Source organism: Lontra canadensis, unplaced genomic scaffold, assembly GCF_010015895.1.
Source record: "Lontra canadensis isolate GAN:19392208 unplaced genomic scaffold, GSC_riverotter_1.0 scaffold24, whole genome shotgun sequence".
Lineage (NCBI taxonomy): Eukaryota > Metazoa > Chordata > Mammalia > Carnivora > Mustelidae > Lontra > Lontra canadensis.
The window spans coordinates 2539395-2557569 of NW_022631018.1; the positions used below are offsets into that span (position 1 = coordinate 2539395).

Here is an 18175-nt window from a genome sequence, read left to right on the forward strand (position 1 = left end):
GTCACATGGCTGGGATATGAGCCATGTTCCTAGAGCCTAGAGCCTTAACCACCTTAACCACCACACAATACTGCTTGTGCTGGTTATTTTCATTTTGCCCCTCCAGATCATTCTCAACCCTTGTCCGTAAGGCTCTGTGCCCTGGGACACTGAAATTTATGAACTACTTCAATAGGGCTCCTTGGTCTCCCAGTTTCCAGTTAGATTGAGGAAAATTAAAAAGGCACCAGGAAATGAAAAGCCATCAGGAATTGCAAGGGATGAAGAAAGCAGGGCTGGATATTTGTTCTTCTGGCTCTATCCCTCCAAGGCTGAAATTTGCCTATCACATGCCATGCAATTTGCCTATCACATCACTTCTCATGAGTTCTCACCCTTAGGTCTCCCTGGGTGCTGGCCCAAGCTCTCTCTTCCATTGCTCCTGGACTCTGGTGCTTCAGCATTCTCTGTTGGCTGCCCTTAGCCCTGCCCACATCTTGCTAAACTATGATTCATTAAACTCTCTTTTGCCCCTGTTGAGTGAGCCCTCCTTCTTCTGCGCAGATGACTGCTGACACCCTGCCCCTATAATAGATGCCATCATTCTTGTATCATTCCCAAAGTAAAAATTCTGGGATGACTGCCCTCTTTCCCTTGATGTTGTAAGAAAACTGATAATCAGATCCCAGAGCCTACAGACTTTAGCAGCTCTTGGTACTGTTTTGCCCAGGAGGGCGGAGGGTTTGGACTTTTACCTCTCTGCCACTCATGCAAAGAAAGAAAAAGGCATTTCAGTGCCTTTTCAGCCCCTAATAAAGTAGACGGTAGTACATTTTTTTTAAAGACTTATGTATTTATTTGAAAGAGAGAGAAAGCGAGGAAGGGCAGAGGGAGAGGGAAAGAGAGAATCCCAAGTAGGCTTTACATCCAATATGGAGCCCAACACGGGGCTCAATCTCACGACCTTGAGATCATGATCTGAGCAAAACCAGAGTCGGAGGCCTAATCGAAGTGCCACCCAGGTGTCCCGAGGATAGTAAATTTTTATCAGATGCCCTGGTCTACTGTTAAGAGATAGAAAGGACAGGGAGAAATGGGGCTTAAACTTCTGTGGTTTGTGTTATTATCCTGTCTTACCAATGATGAACCTGAAGCACCAAAGAGGTAAATAACTTACCCAGGGTCATGAATCTAGTGAATGGTGGCACTGTGCTCAAACTCAGAAACTCTGGCATTAGACGCCCCCCTGTCTTCTCTCAGTCATGGCAGCAGGTAGGATCCTGAAGAACAGATGGTGTGCTCTGGTGGCCAATGAGCCCCATGGTCCTCCTTGAGTGAAGCGTCTGGCTGCTTAAGTTGCTGGGGTTGCCTTCATCAGCTATTATCACCTTCTACTATCATTATATCCCCTCTCCTACCTCTAGGCTCCATGAGGACAGGGACAGCATCTTGTTGGCCTTTGCTGTCCCCACTGGTTACTGTGGTGACTAGCGTCAAATACCACAAACATTCACTGAAAAAATCAGGAGACTGAAATTTCTAACTTACTGATAAAACTACAACTTCTTGAGGGGCTAATATCCAAAATATATAAAGAACTTACATGATGTAACACTAAAACAACAAATCATCTAATTAAAGAATGGACAGAAGACCAGAATACAAAAGTCTCCAGGGGCACCTGGCTGGCTCAGTTGTTAAGTGTCTGCCTTCAGCTCAGGTCATGATCCAAGGGTCCTGGGATGGAGCTCTGCATCCGGCTCCCCGCTCAGCAGGAAGCCTGGCTTTTCCCTCTCCAACTCCCCCTGCTTGTGTTCCCTCTCTCACTGTCTTTCTCTGTCAAGTAAGTAAATAGAATATTTAAAAAAAGAAAAAGAAAAAGAAAAAGTTTCCGAAGAAGATATACAAATGGCCAACAGGTACATAAAAAATTCTCAAAATCACTAATCATGAGAGAAATGTAAATCAAATCCACTGTGAGTTATCACTTCTTATTAGTCAGAATCACTAGTACCCAAAAGACAAGAAATAACAAGTGTTGGCGAGGATGTGGAGAAAAAAGAACCCTCATGCACTGTTGGTGGGAATGCAAATTGGTGCAGCCACTGTGGAAAACAGTATGGAGGTGCCTCAAAAAATGAAAAATAGAAATACCATATGCTCCAGTAATCCTACTACTGGACCAAAAAAAACAAAAACACTAAATCAAAAAAATATATGTACCCCTATGTTTATTGCAGTATTATTTACAATTATTGCAGCCAAGATATAGAAACAACCCAGGTGTCTATCATATACATATGATATATATTTTTAAATATATTATATTGTGTTATATTATACTATATTATTATTATGTATTTTATATATATATATATATATATATATATATATATATATATATTCCCAGCCATAAAAAAAGAATGAGATCTTGTCATTTGCAATAACATGGATGGACCTTGAGGGTATAATGCTAAGTGAAGTAAGTCAGAGCCAGAAAAACAAATACCATATGATTTCACTTATATGTAGACTCTAAAAACAAAACAAATGAACAAACAAAACCAGACTCTGAAACACAGAGAACAATCTGGTAGTTGTCAGATGGGAGGTGGGTGGGGGAATGGGTAAAATAGATAAAGGGAATTAAGAGGTTCAAACTTACAGGTACAAAATAAACAGTCCCAGAGAAGAAAAGCATAGCATAGAGAATACAGTCAATAATATTGTAACAGTATTGTATGGTCATAGATGATAACTACACTCATTGTGGTGAGCACTGAATAATGCACAGAACTGTCAAATCACTATATTGTACACCTGAAACTAAGATAACATTGTATGCTAATTTTACTTAAATTTAAAAAACTGCATCCTTTGATGAAAACAGAAGTGGAAATCACAGACAGGGACTTGTGGTGGCTAAGAGTACTGTCTAAGGAGAAAGACTGAGTATGTCCCCTAAGTTCAAACACTTAGCAGCAATTTAACCTTGAGCAAGATGCTCTGGTTCCCTATGCTTCAGCTCCCTCCCCTGTGAAATGGGTCTTATGATCACGTGTCTTTCTTACAGACTATGGTAAGGATTAAATGAAATAAAACTAAAGTCTTGTTGAACGGCCATATCAAGCACTCGATCATTCTAAGTGGATACTATTACTATTTTCTTAATCACAGGGTGATCTCTGAGAAAAGAAAGAACTGTGGGAGCCTTCCATGTTTAATACAGAATGAGGGTAGAATAGAATATGCCTGCACTAAACACAGCAACACAGGGTCCACTCCCAAATAAAGCACTAAGTGCTCACAAGGAACACTGGCATTGAAACATCTTACACCAAAGACTTGTAAGTTACATGATAAGATAGTAAGAGTTACTGAGAGACTTCTATATATCATCACTTACTCCTTTAGCAAACAAATTATTTGACAATTATTCCTTTATTTAATAAAACTTCCTTCTGATATAAAACAGCCCAATAAGCAGCATTACTTACAAGTAGGGAATCCATAGGGCTAGAATGTACAGGTGGAAAGACTTTTGTGGGGGAACAGGGGAGATGGAAAGGGAATGTTTGAAGACATGAGCTGGGAGAAGTAGAGAGAAAGAATGGGGAAATTCGGAACAAGTCAATTATCCAATTAACAATAGATCTTTTGTGTTCGCTTCTTTGACGCAAAAGCATAACTGTGGGTAACTTTCAGATTTCAAAGTTGGACTCTTACTCTTAAGGAAGCATTAACTAGATCCACTGACAATAACTCAGTTTACAAAGAAATGGAGGAGTGAAGCTTTAGTTCCTTTTCCAACTTCAGAGGTGAATTGTTTAAGTACATCCTTGAGATGTGTCTTAACTTGTGCTTCCAAAATTTAACATCATACAATGATTTACAGACCACTGATGCTCAGCCAAATAATTTCTTCACTTTGGTTTCTTTTATGTTAAATAAAGATGAAAGATACTCTACTTAAGTATTATTAAAGGGGAAAAAAAAGAAACGGGAAGAAAGAGGAAACCTCAATTTATCTCAAGAGAGAGTTGATACAAAATATACCCTACTAGGAAACTGATGAACTAGGTTAAGAGAATAAAGCATAATTCTCCACAATTACCTTTGGGAAGAGATGAAAAATCACTCTTGAGTAAAATGAAAGGACTCAACTCATGTGTGGCTTCCCTGCAATTCTCATTTCTGTTGTGTAGTTCTCTCTATAGCATCTATTTTTTCTAGAGTTTACAATGTTTACATAATAGAATTTTGAGCAATGAGAAAAGAAAAATGGCTGACTATATACTAACAATCTTGCAAATCCAATTTTATCATTGTCATTCTGGTTTTTATTAATAAAATCTTCCACCATCATGGCTTGTTTAAGGGAAACATTGGCTTATACAGTTCCTAGTAACCCCTTTACATGTTTTTCTCACACAGGAAACAAGAAAACCATCTCTCCATCCTTTTCCCATTTGAGTAATTTATTTCCTAGCAACAGCTAGCCGTCTGGTTTCTAACAAACAGAGTGGCACAATTTCTCCACTTTGAAAGCAAAATAACAACATTATGAGGATTATAAAAATACTAGTTAACATTAATTGGGCACTTACCCTGTACCAGATCTTGTGTGAAACATTTTACATGTATTATCTCATTTAATCTTCTAATGACTCTCCAAAATGGATAATTCTATTATCCCCATTTTACAAATTAGGAAACTGGAGCTAACAGAAACCATGTCACAAAGGAATTCTTATCAAATAGGATGCATTTATCTCCAGGTAACTAAATACCGAATTCTAATTGGTATAAGCAGAAACATCATTTCCTTAATTCTGGAGGCTTAGCAGTAGGATGGGACTTGAGTGTTGACTTAATCCAAATCTCTCTTACATTTGCTTACTCCTCAGAACTGTATGAGGATGACTGCATCAGGTCTGGGATTCACATCAGTGCAGAATAATACCTAGAAGAGCACTCTTCCAAGATGCCCCTAGCTAAATTCCTCCTGCGTCTCGGTGGCCCAAAGTAGATGAGATGACCTTTCCTGAACTTTCCAAATGGTGAAGGGGTTGAAACTGCCATGACTGACAGCTAAATTAAAGCTCATGCCTGTTGGCATTGAAATCCAATTTATAAAAACGGACAATTTTAAGAATGCTTCTCTCTAGTTCTATTCTGCTTAAGCTAAACTTGAAGGTTAAAATATCAGTGGGTTAAATTTGTTTGAATTTTTATAAATTGTTTTTGTCAATTATTTAGTAATTGTCAGAATTATTAAAAATTATTCGGACTATGGGGGCTCCTGGGTGACACAGTCAGTTAAGTGTCCGACTCTCGGTCTCAAGTCGGGTCAGATGATCCCAGAGTGGTAAGACCAAGCCCTGTGTGGGGCACTGTGCTCAGCATGGAGTCTGCTTGAGACTCTCTCTGCCCCTCCCCACCCCTCACATTCTCTCTCTAAAATAAAATCTTTTAAAAAATTACTAGGACTACAAAAATTATACATGGTACCGTTTATTTAAAAACTAAAGTGTGCATCTCTGTAGGGCTTATTTTCTCCATTTAGGACAACAATAGTATTTTCAGTTTTGTGTAAGTCAGTTTTCCCTGGGTTTGTGGATATAAATGGGGTTACATTTATGAGCTCCACCATGTTATCTTCTAGCTCTAGGGCCCAACTCCTAATAAAGTCCTATGGTTCTCCCTAAAAGTTCACCCAACTTGTTTTGGGGAGCTCCAAGTTGGGCCTGACTGCTTACAGGTTTGAACTACTGTTCTTCCAATGCCCTAGGTGCAAGTCATGTCTCTTCTTACCTCTTCTCTTCTCTAGTACCTTCTGCCAGGAACTGCCACATCCATAGAACATGGCATCTTCTGCCCCATCTCTCTGCACTTTACACCACTGTTGCTTTTAATCCAGAACCTCAAACACCTTAAGCAGAAAATGATGCCCTTTTGCCCTACTTTGTGCTGATGATACTGACTGTACCCCAGAGTCTTACACAATTCCAGGTTAAAAACAACTATAGGAGGAAAGCCTTTCCTTCATTCAGGTTAAACACAGCCCTAAGGGATAGGACAAGAAGTTCAGTTCCTCAGAAAGTTTTGCACTCTTTCCCAACTCTTTTCTTCCCAGGTTCCCAAATTCTCATGCAAATTTTTATGCAAATAACCTCTAAAGGATTCCCTATGTAGTTGTCAGACCCTGCCCTGGCATTTCTGAATCTCTATGATGGACACAATATGAATTCAAGCCATAACCCTCTTAAGAGTATTTCTTCCAACAAAAACACTTTTACACTAAAATGACTTTCCATGTGGTATATATATACAATGGAATACTATGCAGCCATCAAAAGAAATGAAATCTTGCCATTTGTGACAACGTGGGTGGAACTAGAGGGCATTATGCTTAGTGAAATAAGTCAATCAGAGAAAGACAACTATCATATGATCTCCCTGATATGAGGAAGTGGAGATGCAATGTGGGGCATTTGGGGGGTAGGAAAAGAATAAATGAAACAAGATGGAATTGGGAGAGAGACAAACCATAAAAGACTCTTAATCTCACAAAACAAACTGAGAGTTGCCAGGGGGAGGGTGTAGGGAGAGGATGGTGGGGTTATGGACACTGGGGAGGGTATGTGCTATGGTGAGTGCTGTGAAGTGTGTAAACCTAGTGATTCACAGACCTGTACTCCTGGGGCTAATAATACATTATATGTTTATTTAAAAATTTAAAAAAATTTTAAGGACAAAAAATAAATAAGTAAAATAAAATGACCTTCCAAGTTTGTATATCATATGCTAATAAATATTTTTGCTGGACATTAGTCTAAAAATTTGCAAGATCCTTTGAGTTTCAACATGATGTAACAGAACTCTTTAGGTAGAAGAGGACTTACTGAACCATTTCATTCAAGACAAAGGAGTCTGTCATGAAATTAACAGAACTTGTGTAGATACAGTAACCACATCAATCAAATTTGAATTATGCCCACTGAAGACCTTATGTTTGTATTGGCATGTCGCTAGAAACTTATAAAAAATAAATAAATAAATAAATAAATAAATAAATAAAGTTATTATCACAGTGAGGTCCCAAGAAAGTACCAAAAAGGAGAAAGAATTGTGACAGACATGTCTCAAACACTGTTTTAGAAAATACCAAGATTTTCTTAGTACTTAAGTTATTGATTTTATTACCATAAAAGTTTTTAATTAACTATATAGTTACTTATAGTTTTTTACTTTTAATCTTAGATATCAAACATCATCAGAATTTTGCTCAATATTTTTTTCATTTTCTACTTGAGTGAACTGTCACACCTTCTGTTACCAGTTATCCAAAAGTTGTGCATCAGAAACACAAATTGACCTTCCTAAACAAGAACTACAAAAATTTCCAATTCCTACTGAATGAATTTTAAGTATTTATGCTTAAATCTAAATAACATGCCAGTATAGAATAATATAATCTAGAAACTAATATTATATAAATCTATGCTTCCCTGCATTGGTTTAATGCCTTTATTGACCTGTGAACTATGGGGGGGTGGAAAGGCAACCTCTTTGCAAATTGTTTTTGAAATCAAATCTGTCATAGCTAGGTTGGCCTAATACCTTGGTAAGGTAGTTAGTAATAAAGTAGACCCACTTTATCAAACTGACCTCATTAACTTGTTTTTTGTCCAGATGGAACACTTGACCAGAACTTGTAGAGGCAATTTCTTCATAGACTTTATATCCAATATGGTCCCTGTCATCACAATCTCCAGTGAGCACAAATACCACCTATGATATTTTTAAAAAAAGAAGACAATTTAAAGGGTTTTCCGAAATCAATATGAATTTATTGAGTACCTATTACATGTTTATATGCTACTAGTACAGTGGAATATATACATTATTATATATACATCATACATATATAATATACATATATACATATACAAATGTATATAATACCATACATCATATATATATGTATACATCCATCCCTATATCCATGCACTTTGCAAAAGACTTTGAAGTCCCTCTTGTTTAGGAGGTGGAGTTAATCTGTCATCTTCAGATGAAAGCTTGGACATATGATTTGCTTTGGCCAGCAGCCCAAAGCAAAAGGGACGTTCTATCAGTTCAAGCTTACATTCAAGAGCTTGTGTATCTTGTGTATCTTGTATATCTAGATACCTTGTATATCTAGATACAAGGTATCTAGCACTTGATATATACTTCTTCTGCCTTGGCCATGAAAAGAGCATGTCTAAACTAGCCTACTGGTCTCAAAAAATGGTGAGAAACCTGTGAGACAGAGCCAAGTCACCCTAGAGATCAGCCTAGATAAGTCAAACCCAAACTCTCCCCAGACACACAAGTGAGCAAGCCTCACCTAGATCAACAGAGCCCTGAAATATGAGAAATAAATGTGTGTTGTTTTCAGCCACTGAGAGGTAGAACTGTTTGTTACACCGCAAGAGCTAACTGATACAACAAGTAACTGACTAAGAGGAGATTCCACATAGGGGGTGATATTTGAGACATAAGCCTATGTTTTTGTCAGTTAAAAAGATAAGATGGTAAGAAGAACCTTCATTAATCCCCAGTCATTTCCTCTCTGTATCAAAAAACAAGGTATTAATATGTACAAATATTACATATCAATGTAATATGCTTAAATTAAATGACACATAGGCATTGGAGTACATGTATACAGATCAAGAGTTATAATTATTGGCATTTGCCATACAAAGTTTAGTCAAAGAGGAGAGGCAATTCCTCAATGCCATAAAGGCATAACTACTTTTATTGAACTTGTTTTTATTATGCTTCACCGATACTATGTTTCTTACAAATTAGAGGTTTGTGGCAACCTTGCAACAAGCAAATCTATCAGCAGCATTTTCCAACAACATTTGCTCACTTCATGTCTCTGTGTCACATTCTGGTAATTTTTGCAATATTTCAAACTTTTTCATTATTCATAGATTTGCTATGGTGATTCATGATCAGTGAGAATGACTTGCTGAAAGCTCAGATGATGGTTAGCATTGTTTAGCAATGAAGTATTTTTTAATTAAGGTATATATATATATTTTTAAGATATAATAATACTTCACACTTAAGAGAGTACAGTATAGTATAAACATAACTTCTACATACACAAAAATTCACTTGGCTTTATTGTGATATCTGCTTTATTATAGTGGTCAGAACTGCATCCACAGTATCTCCAAGGTATGCCTGAATTCCTCCCAGCTGTATTCAGATAGAAAATTTGGGGGCTGATTCCTACTCACTTGTGACTGTTTCTGTTGGATGAGCTGGAGCACCTCGTGAGTGAGCCCATAATCCTTGGACCGTGCATCAGTGAAAACATAGATGAAAGAGCCAGGAAGAGAAATTTCCAAGGCAATTTTTATAGCTCCAATACTCATTTCTGGACAATCGCCACCACCCTGTTGAGGAGCAGAGAAAAAAAAATTGCGATCATTTCATCAATAAAAAAAGGAAGGAATACTTTAGTTACAGCAAGTTGCTTTAGAAGCTGTAGAGCCGAGCAAGTTCTCTTCACATTTATCTTCCATCGGTTTGCCACTGGATTGATCACTTTGCTTACCAGGAGATGGAAAAGACATAAAATGATGTGGAGAGCGAAAAACATGTATTTAGGGATAAATTATAAATTCATCCCAAACACACAAAAAATAGAAATTTTTATATGTTTTTCACTTAATTAGATGTCGATTCACTCTCCATTCCCTAACCTATTTCATATATGCCTCTTTTCTTATCCCTTATTTGATGACCTTGAGAGTAGCAATCAGAAGAGAACTTCCATGAACGCCCACCACAATATCTATTAATAGAGCCACATGCCCTACCTTTACAGTGAAGGAATCATTTGGGCAGAATGGGGGCTAACTACTCACATGCGCCTAATCAAAAACACAGCTCCTATTGCTGTTGCCTCTCTCTACTCCATTGCCAAACATTCCTCTTTACTGGGTCATTCCCTCCAGCAAACAAACGTACTGGTATATCTCCCAGACCTCAAGCTTTTGCTCAACTATTACCTATCAGGGGAGCCTCTCATGATCACCTTACATAAAATACACATTCTTTGTCACTCTTTTCATTCTGCTTTATTTTTCCTACTAACACATGATCTCTGTGTTTTATTTTCTACTTGAATAGACTCAATATTTTTTCCTGAACAATAACAGTCCACATCCTAGGAAGAATTCTTCTCACATTTATTTCATTCAAAATTATATGGATTTATAGATTAAACTGTAAGAATGCTGTATTTACCGTTTTCTATATTTTAAATTTAGGATTATATCTTTCTGTTCCATGTCATCGATGTTCTTCAAAATTAGAGGTTTTAATGATTGCATAATATTCTGCCTGTATCCCATAATTTAGTTAACCATTTCCCTACTGTTGATTGATGCTCTTTCAAATTTTCCTCTATTATAAATATATAAATACAAATCTATTTTATATGTGTGTATATACATTATATTATTTTTTATATTATATATACACTATTATATTATGTATACATATGCATGTATATATATTTACATAATGTCTGATTATTTCCTTAGCATAGATGTCAATAACCACAGGGCCAAGGGAATGGACTTTCAACCAATATGTTTTGAGCAATCCAGAACCACTAAACACCCTGCTAGGATTTAGATACACAAAGAGGAATAATAAGCTAAAGTATCTTGTCCTTAAGGAACTCACAGTCTAGAAAAGACAACCAAATAAAAAGTAAGAGAGCTTGGGGTTAATGGGGGGCCCTATGTTTCTATAATCCACCAGAATTCAATAAGTAAGAGCTCTTTCTCGAAAAGAAAATAATTACTTGACAAAAGGGATAAGGTTTTTACTTTAAACTCTGGAGATTCTACTTGATTCTCCTACTGGGGCTGTTCTCAGGCTTTAAACAGTTTCAGATGGTGATACAATATCCTGAGCACCATAGATCTAATCAGGGTCAAAAGAGTCAGGCATTTGAACTGTTTACACCGCAGTTTGCACAAACTGGAGAATCTTTTCTTGCTTGGATCGCACTCAAAGCTTACAGGCTGGGAGTTGGATCAGAGCCCCAGTGGTTATAAAACACTTCTAAAATTGAGACACCCGTGGAATATTATGTCACTTTCTTAATGGTAGCAGACTGAACACTGTAGTAACCTGATCTTCACTGCTGAGAAGACGTCAGCCAAAGACGCCCAGAAATTTTACTGTTAACAGTCCTTTCTATTTTTGCAGGACTGACCACTTATCCATCATTACTTACATGTATGTAATGATAATAGATAATACTGTTCTCAAAAACTTGTATATTTGTATCTTCAGAGTGTACTTACCTCCCGAATTCCAATTTTACATTTTTTTAAAGATTTATTTATTTGAGAGAGAAAGGGAGAGAGATTGGGATGGGGGCAGAGAGAGAGGATCTTCAGACTCCCCGCCCACTGCAGAGCCCCAGTTGGGGCTTGAGCTCACAGCCCATGAGATACTGTAAGGGTCTATTTAGCCAGAGTGGCTCTACCTCGGTTGCACAGCCATTTTGTTGTTCATGCAGTAAAACTTAAATTGACCCTGCCCCCCACCCCCCAGGGGAACTTACTTAAAAGCAAGTCTGGGAAACCAGTCCCAGGTAACAAAGCCCAAATACAAGGGTGGGTCAGGTCAGGTAGAGATAACAGCCCGAATGCAGGGATGAGTGGGGTCAGGTGGAGACATCGAATCAGTAAAGCACGCATACTGTCTCCCTAGCTGCCAAGGAGTGTGGGCCCTGCCTGTTGGGGGCCAATTCTCACCAAGGTGATAGGCTAGTGCAAATGTCTACTATGGGGTGAATTGTAGTTCAATTGGCCACTCGTGTGTGACCTAGCATGACTATGCAGCTTTCTCTGTGTATTGCAATCTCATTGGCCACCTGTGTGTGGCCAGGCCGAGCCACATGGCCTTTGCCCTTAAAAGCTAGTCTGTGAATCAGAGAGAGGTGGTCCTCTCTGTAAGGAGCAGCCCCGACCGGTCTGTTTGACGGTCGGTTTGATTCTTGATGCTTGGCGCAAAATTAAGCTTTGCTTGACCTTCGCTTTCTATCATTCTTGCTCCTTTGACCATGGACCCATTATTGGGGGACCCAACATTGGGGACCCAACAATACCACCTGAGCCAAAACCAAGAGCCAGAGGCTCAACCGACTGAGCCACTCAGGCAACCCTAATACTACATTTTCCACTGCCTGTTAAGCATCTACTGCAAGGGTGTCTGGGTGGCTCAGTTGGTTAAGCGTCCACCTTCAGCTCAGGTCATGATCCTAGGGTCCTGAGATCGAGCCCCAGGTTGGGCTCCCTGCTCAGTAGGGACTCTGCTTCTCCCTCTGCCTCTGCCCCTTCCCACGCATTCATTCTCTCTCACTCTCTCAAATAAATAAGTAAAATCTTTAAAAAAGAATCTCCTAGATGTTTTACGGGTCTTCACAATTCCAAGGGTCTAAAATAGAACTCATTATATTTTCCCCAACCTTGTCTTTCCTATTTTTGTTAGTGAAACTACCTGCCTCCATATTCAGGTTCAAACCTAAGTCATCTTGACTCCTCCCTCTTCCTTCACCTAATCAATGGTCAAACCATATTCCTCTACTTCTGTCATGAATCAGTACCTTCCCTTCCCCCTTACTTCCCACAATTCACTCTTCTTATCATTGATTTTGTTACAAGTATAGCCTCCCATCTCGCCTTCTGCTCTGCCTAGCAACAAACTTAATTTTTCCTTCAGTAAAGAGCTCTCAGTACCATGTTTCTACTTAAAATTTTTCACTACTTGTGTTGGATCAAATGCTCTTTCTAGTTTCCTATCTCCTCCTGCTCCCTCTTCATAAATTGCTTCCTTTAAGCTAAGACTACTTCCTATTCTTTAAATATGCCCCTTTCTTTGTACTGTAATGCCTTGGGACTTTCATTCATCCTTCTACTGTTCCATTTACCATCAACACTCCTCATCAACATATGCATGGCTCGTGGCACCTGGGCGGTTCAGTCTACAGTCTGTTAAGCCTCTGCTTTTAGCTCAGGTCATGATCCCAGGATGGAGCCCCGCACAGGGTTCCCTCCTCTACAGGGAGTCTGCTTCTCCCTTGCCCCCTCCCACCACTCATGCTCTCTCTTTCTGTCTCTCTCTCTCAAATTAATAAAATCTTTAAAAAGTATATGCATGGCTAAATTCTCCCATTTTGTATAAGCTCATTGATAGCAGTAACTGTGCTTTGTCAAGTCCTTAAGTCCTGAGTGCATAACATTTGCTGGCATATAGTAATCACTGAGTAAATATTTGACTAATTGAACTATTTTCCTTCTAAGGCTGAGATGATATGCCTTCCCCTCTTTAAAACTTTCTCTTTTCTTCCAGTCAAATATACTTTTTCACTCTTCAGCTTTACTTTAATATGCTTTACATGTCAATGATATAGCATGTTTTCCTCTGCATAATAGTTATTTAGAGAGATTGTCATGTGCTAAAAAAATGTCCTTAAACAAGCATTTGTGTGCTGAGAAGGTGGGAATAGCTATTGGACATGTTAATAACTTTAATATATTGCATAGGAATAACTCTTACTTGAAGCCAACTTTGCACATCTGTAAAGAATATTCTTGAGTGTTCAAAAAACTAGGTTCCTATTGTATTTTCAGAAGCTTAAACAAAAACATTCCTCAACTGTGCTTGACATAATCCACCTGAATGTGAATCACATTATAAAATACCCATTCCACAAGCATTTGTTAAATGGCCAAGTATACAATAAAGCTAGCTCTGTGGGAGACTAATTCTAAAGAGAGATTAATTATCTTTTGCTAATTGTCACCTAATATTAAGGGGTTGGGAGAAGTCTTCTGTCTATGGGCCAAAAATCAGAACAGCTAAGTAATCTCCAGGGATACATCCTAGGAATGACAAGAATGATAAGCCCTGTCCAGTTAGTAAAGGACAAGCTTTGAGCCACTTGACTTGTGTTCAAATTTACTCTAAGAGGACGTAGGGATGCCTTAGTTCATCTCAAAACATCACCCAGAAGTAGACTCTAGAGACCACTAGAATCCTTGGAAGTTACTCCAGATGAATGCATCCCACTGAGATCCCTCCATATCTTCAGACTCATACTAAAACTTGAAGGTAGCCCTAAAAAAAACCCATGTGTTAAAATGGAACCTCTAAGCCTTTAAGTACTTTTTCACCCTATAAGTTTGAGTAGAGAAGTTTGAAATCACATTTTAATAAAACCTACATGGTCGACAAGATTTTCTATAAATATTGGAACCACCTTATTCTGCTGAAAACAGCACCTCTGTGAAACACTGAACGTCGTATACAATAAGCTTAACACTGGTTAATGCCCAAAGGAAAGAGTGTGATGAGCCAATAGCTTTAATCCCAGAGAATTTCACAAATATAATTGCAAATAAAAGGCATTCTTTTTCTTCCTTAAACTCTTTTATATCATACTCTCAAAACAAAGTCTTTAACTCTTACAGAGAAATTAACATAAAGTCTCAAAGCAGCCAGAAAAACGGGGGAATGTCAAGTCAAAAGGAAACAGTTTGATCCATGTATGTCAGAAACTCATAGTGGATGTATATCAGTGTTTTCTTTCTTTCTTTCTTTCTTTCTTTCTTTCTTTCTTTCTTTCTTTCTTTCTTTTCTTTCTTTGTCAGAGAGAGAGAGTACACACAAGCAGGTAGAGTGGTAGGCAGAGGCAGAGAGAGAAGCAGGCTCCCTGCCGAGCAAGGAGCCCGATGCCAGACTTGATCCCAGGACCCTGGTATCACGACCTGAGCGGAAGGCAGCGGCTTAACCAACTGAGCCACCCAGGCGTCCCTCTTTTTTATTTTTTTTTAATATTTTATTTATTTATTTGACAGACAGAGATCACAAGTAGGCAGAGAGGCAGGCAGGGTTGGGGTGGGGAAGCAGGCTCCTTGCTGAGCAGAGAGCCCAATGTGGGGCTCCATCCAGGACCCTGAGATCATGACCTGAGTCAAAGGCAGAGGCTTAACGCACTGAGCCACCCAGGCACCCCGGAAATCAGTGTATTCTTTCCAACAAAAATGATTATGCTGCCATGAATTTCACACTTGCAGACACAGATTATATTATAATCATACTGACTACATATCAGTTAGAAGTTGTCCGCAGGAACAACTCTTCTCTTTCCAAAATAGTACAATATCTTTAAATCATTACCTTTTTGTTTAGCTAGGTTAGTGGACAACTGAAAATGAAAAATAAATGTTAACCAATAATTTATATCTTAGTGAAACTATTTGTCTATCTCATTGTGGATATATGTTCTAGAAAAGAAAAAATTTTTTTTACAAATGAAGTTAACATATAATGTTATATCCTTATTAAAAGCTCCTATGTGATACTTAAGACTGAATTTCTAATCATTTTAAATCATAATCACTAAAATTATCTAGAAAAGGAATACTATAGATATGAGCTAAGACAATGGCCACTAACAAGCCTAAAGTAGTTTTTGAGCATTTGGAATATGGCTAATTAAACTAGTGAACCAAATATTTTATTTTACTTTAATGAATTAAAATTTAAATTGAAAAACTAAAGAAGTACTAATTTTTCACACTGATGACATGTTGATATGGTCATATTTTGGACAAAACTGAATTAAATATTAAAATTAAGCTGTTTTTAAAAATTACACATGTAGCTCATATTTCTGTTGGACAGCTCTGCTTTAGAATGATACTTGGTTTAGTTACGTAGACTTCATCTAGATTGTTATTTGTAAGATTATTGCTTTGCTCTAAAAGACTTCCATCAACTTTGCTTCCTGGCAGAAGTTATTAAAAAGAAAATTCAAGTTGCTTTGATTTACTATGGATGAGGAATCAAATGACAATCTATTCCAAAAATCTATAAGTTATTGACTTTGTTTAATTATATACACACACACACATATATATATATACATATATATACATACACACACACACAAAGTTTATAAACAAAGTTTTTGCACATTTATATAAATATATTGAGATACATATATATTAGAAACTCATCCCACAGGTTTGCTAATAGTCTTTCTCAAATCACTGTCTGATCATCTGATTTGTAAACTAGTTTTGGCAGAAGAGGACTAAAGGGAATCATTGCCAAAATGTCCATACTTATAAATAAAATTCACAAAATCAGATACTTTCAGGTTGATTTATGTCGAACTCACGCACAGATTTTTAAATTGGGGGCAATAGACTTGCAACTGAAACCCTAAACATAAACTATTTTACGTTAGTTCCAAGCTTTAAAAAAGGAGTCCTTTAAAAACAAACAAACAAACAAAAAAAAAAAAACCTTAACATTTTATGTTTTGACTTGAATACCAAACGGGAAAAAAAGTAAAATAGTATTCTATTAAACATCTATTATAGAGAAACTTAGAATTGATGAAGTTGAATCTATGAAAAGCCTCATTAATTTAATTGACACTTTTACTGGTAATAAGACACCTTACTTGTACTAAGTCAGCGGATGTCCATTCTAAGCCAAGCACTAAGACGGTACCGTCACATACACTGTAATCTAGTCTTTACATCGGTTGATGAGGTAGGTGTCATTGTTAGCACATTACATTGCCAGCGCACTAAATCTTGAAAACCCCTTTCCTAGGGGTCACATGGCTACTAAGTGAAAGCGCAGAGATGGGAACTCGATTCTGCCTGGCCTGAGAATTCGTGCGAACTCCACTGGGGCATTTTATTACCTTCCTCTGCTTCTGTGACTGCAAGCAAGTAGCTTGTCAGAGGAAAAGAGTTTCTCCTTCTTCAAGATACCCACAGAATATTGTTCATTCTTCTACTGAAGCATTTGTTGAGTGTGTTAGAATTTATCTGTTTCCTCCCACTAGTTTTTTGTTCCTTGAGGAACTCAGGAAGTGTTCCTTTGTAGTTTGATTAATGAAGGGATAAATTAACAGTGAGGAAATGGGTGAATGAGATTGTGCAAAAGAAGCAATCTTGACACAATCTAGGCAAGCTTTCTGTGTTCAGCCTGAGCTTTACTCAGGCCTAGCCTGTCTGCTTTCAAAGTAATATAATTCCAGAGCTAAGCCTCCTAAATGTACAAGTATATTCTTAGTGGCATCTAAAACTAACTCCCTCCAGCTCTCATATCTCTGCATCTCTGTCTCCTTGTCTCTCTCCCTCTATCTCCCTCTCTCAATCCTAGCATGCTGTCAGCTTTAATATTTAACAAAAGAAAACAAACATGGTTATGCAACTGTATCTCCCAAAATCTCATAAACCTGCACACGTACACAAAACTGTAATGCAGGAAAAGCCTGACTTGGCTAACTTTGTGTTTTTCCTTGAGCTCAGAAATAGAACCTATCTGTATCAGTAGGCATATTCTTGCTCTGTATTTTTTTTTTAAAGATTTTATTTATTTGACAGACAGAGATCACAAGTAGTCAGAGAGGCAGGCAGAGAGAGAGGAGGAAGCAGACTCCCTGCGGAGCAGAGAGCCTGATGTGAGGCTCGATCCCAGGACCCTGAGATCATGACCTGAACCGAAGGCAGAGGCTTTAACCCACTGAGCTACCCAGGTGCCCTCTTGCTCTGTATTTTGATATTCGTTTTATCTTTATAATTTGACTGATGGTTATGATTTACTAAGCTGCCAAAGACACTTCAGATAGAAAAAAATGGGTAGTGGAAAAACAGAAGCACGTGAACTTTTACAGTAAATGTCGCTCCTGGAATTAAAGAAAGAAAAAAAAAAAAACTGTAACCTCAGAGTTGCAGTGATAATTGTGTAAAAAAAAAAATAAATTCCTGAAAAGCAAGATAAAATAAGAATGAAGAGAAATCTTATCAGTCAAGGGAGTAATAAAACAGAGATTATCACGCTGTCTTTTCTAAATACATGACAATGTGGGAGTAGCACTGAAGTAAACTGAACCTTTAAACCCTGAGAGGAGCTGGAAAAAAAATGAGGTCCCTATCCAAATCCTAATGGGAAAATGCTCATCAAACAATGGGTCAGAGTACTAGGAGGGCTAATCTCAGAGCAGGCCCTTACCCTTACCCCATGCCTTATTATTTCTCTTCTAGTCAACTCATATCCCTTCTTTTAGTCTCATCATCCA

At 37.8% G+C, this 18175-nt stretch overlaps 1 protein-coding gene across 1 annotated transcript in view; it reads right to left on the minus strand.

Moving 5' to 3' along the window:
* Nucleotides 1–18175, minus strand: part of HMCN1 (hemicentin 1) — a 471117-nt gene that overhangs the window by 331834 nt on the left and 121108 nt on the right. The window contains exons 3-4 of the mRNA XM_032862623.1: nucleotides 9279–9437; nucleotides 7651–7773 (exon numbers count right to left, since the gene is read on the minus strand). Of these exons, the coding sequence (XP_032718514.1) occupies nucleotides 7651–7773; nucleotides 9279–9437 (282 nt within the window). The remainder of the gene's footprint in view (nucleotides 1–7650; nucleotides 7774–9278; nucleotides 9438–18175) is intronic.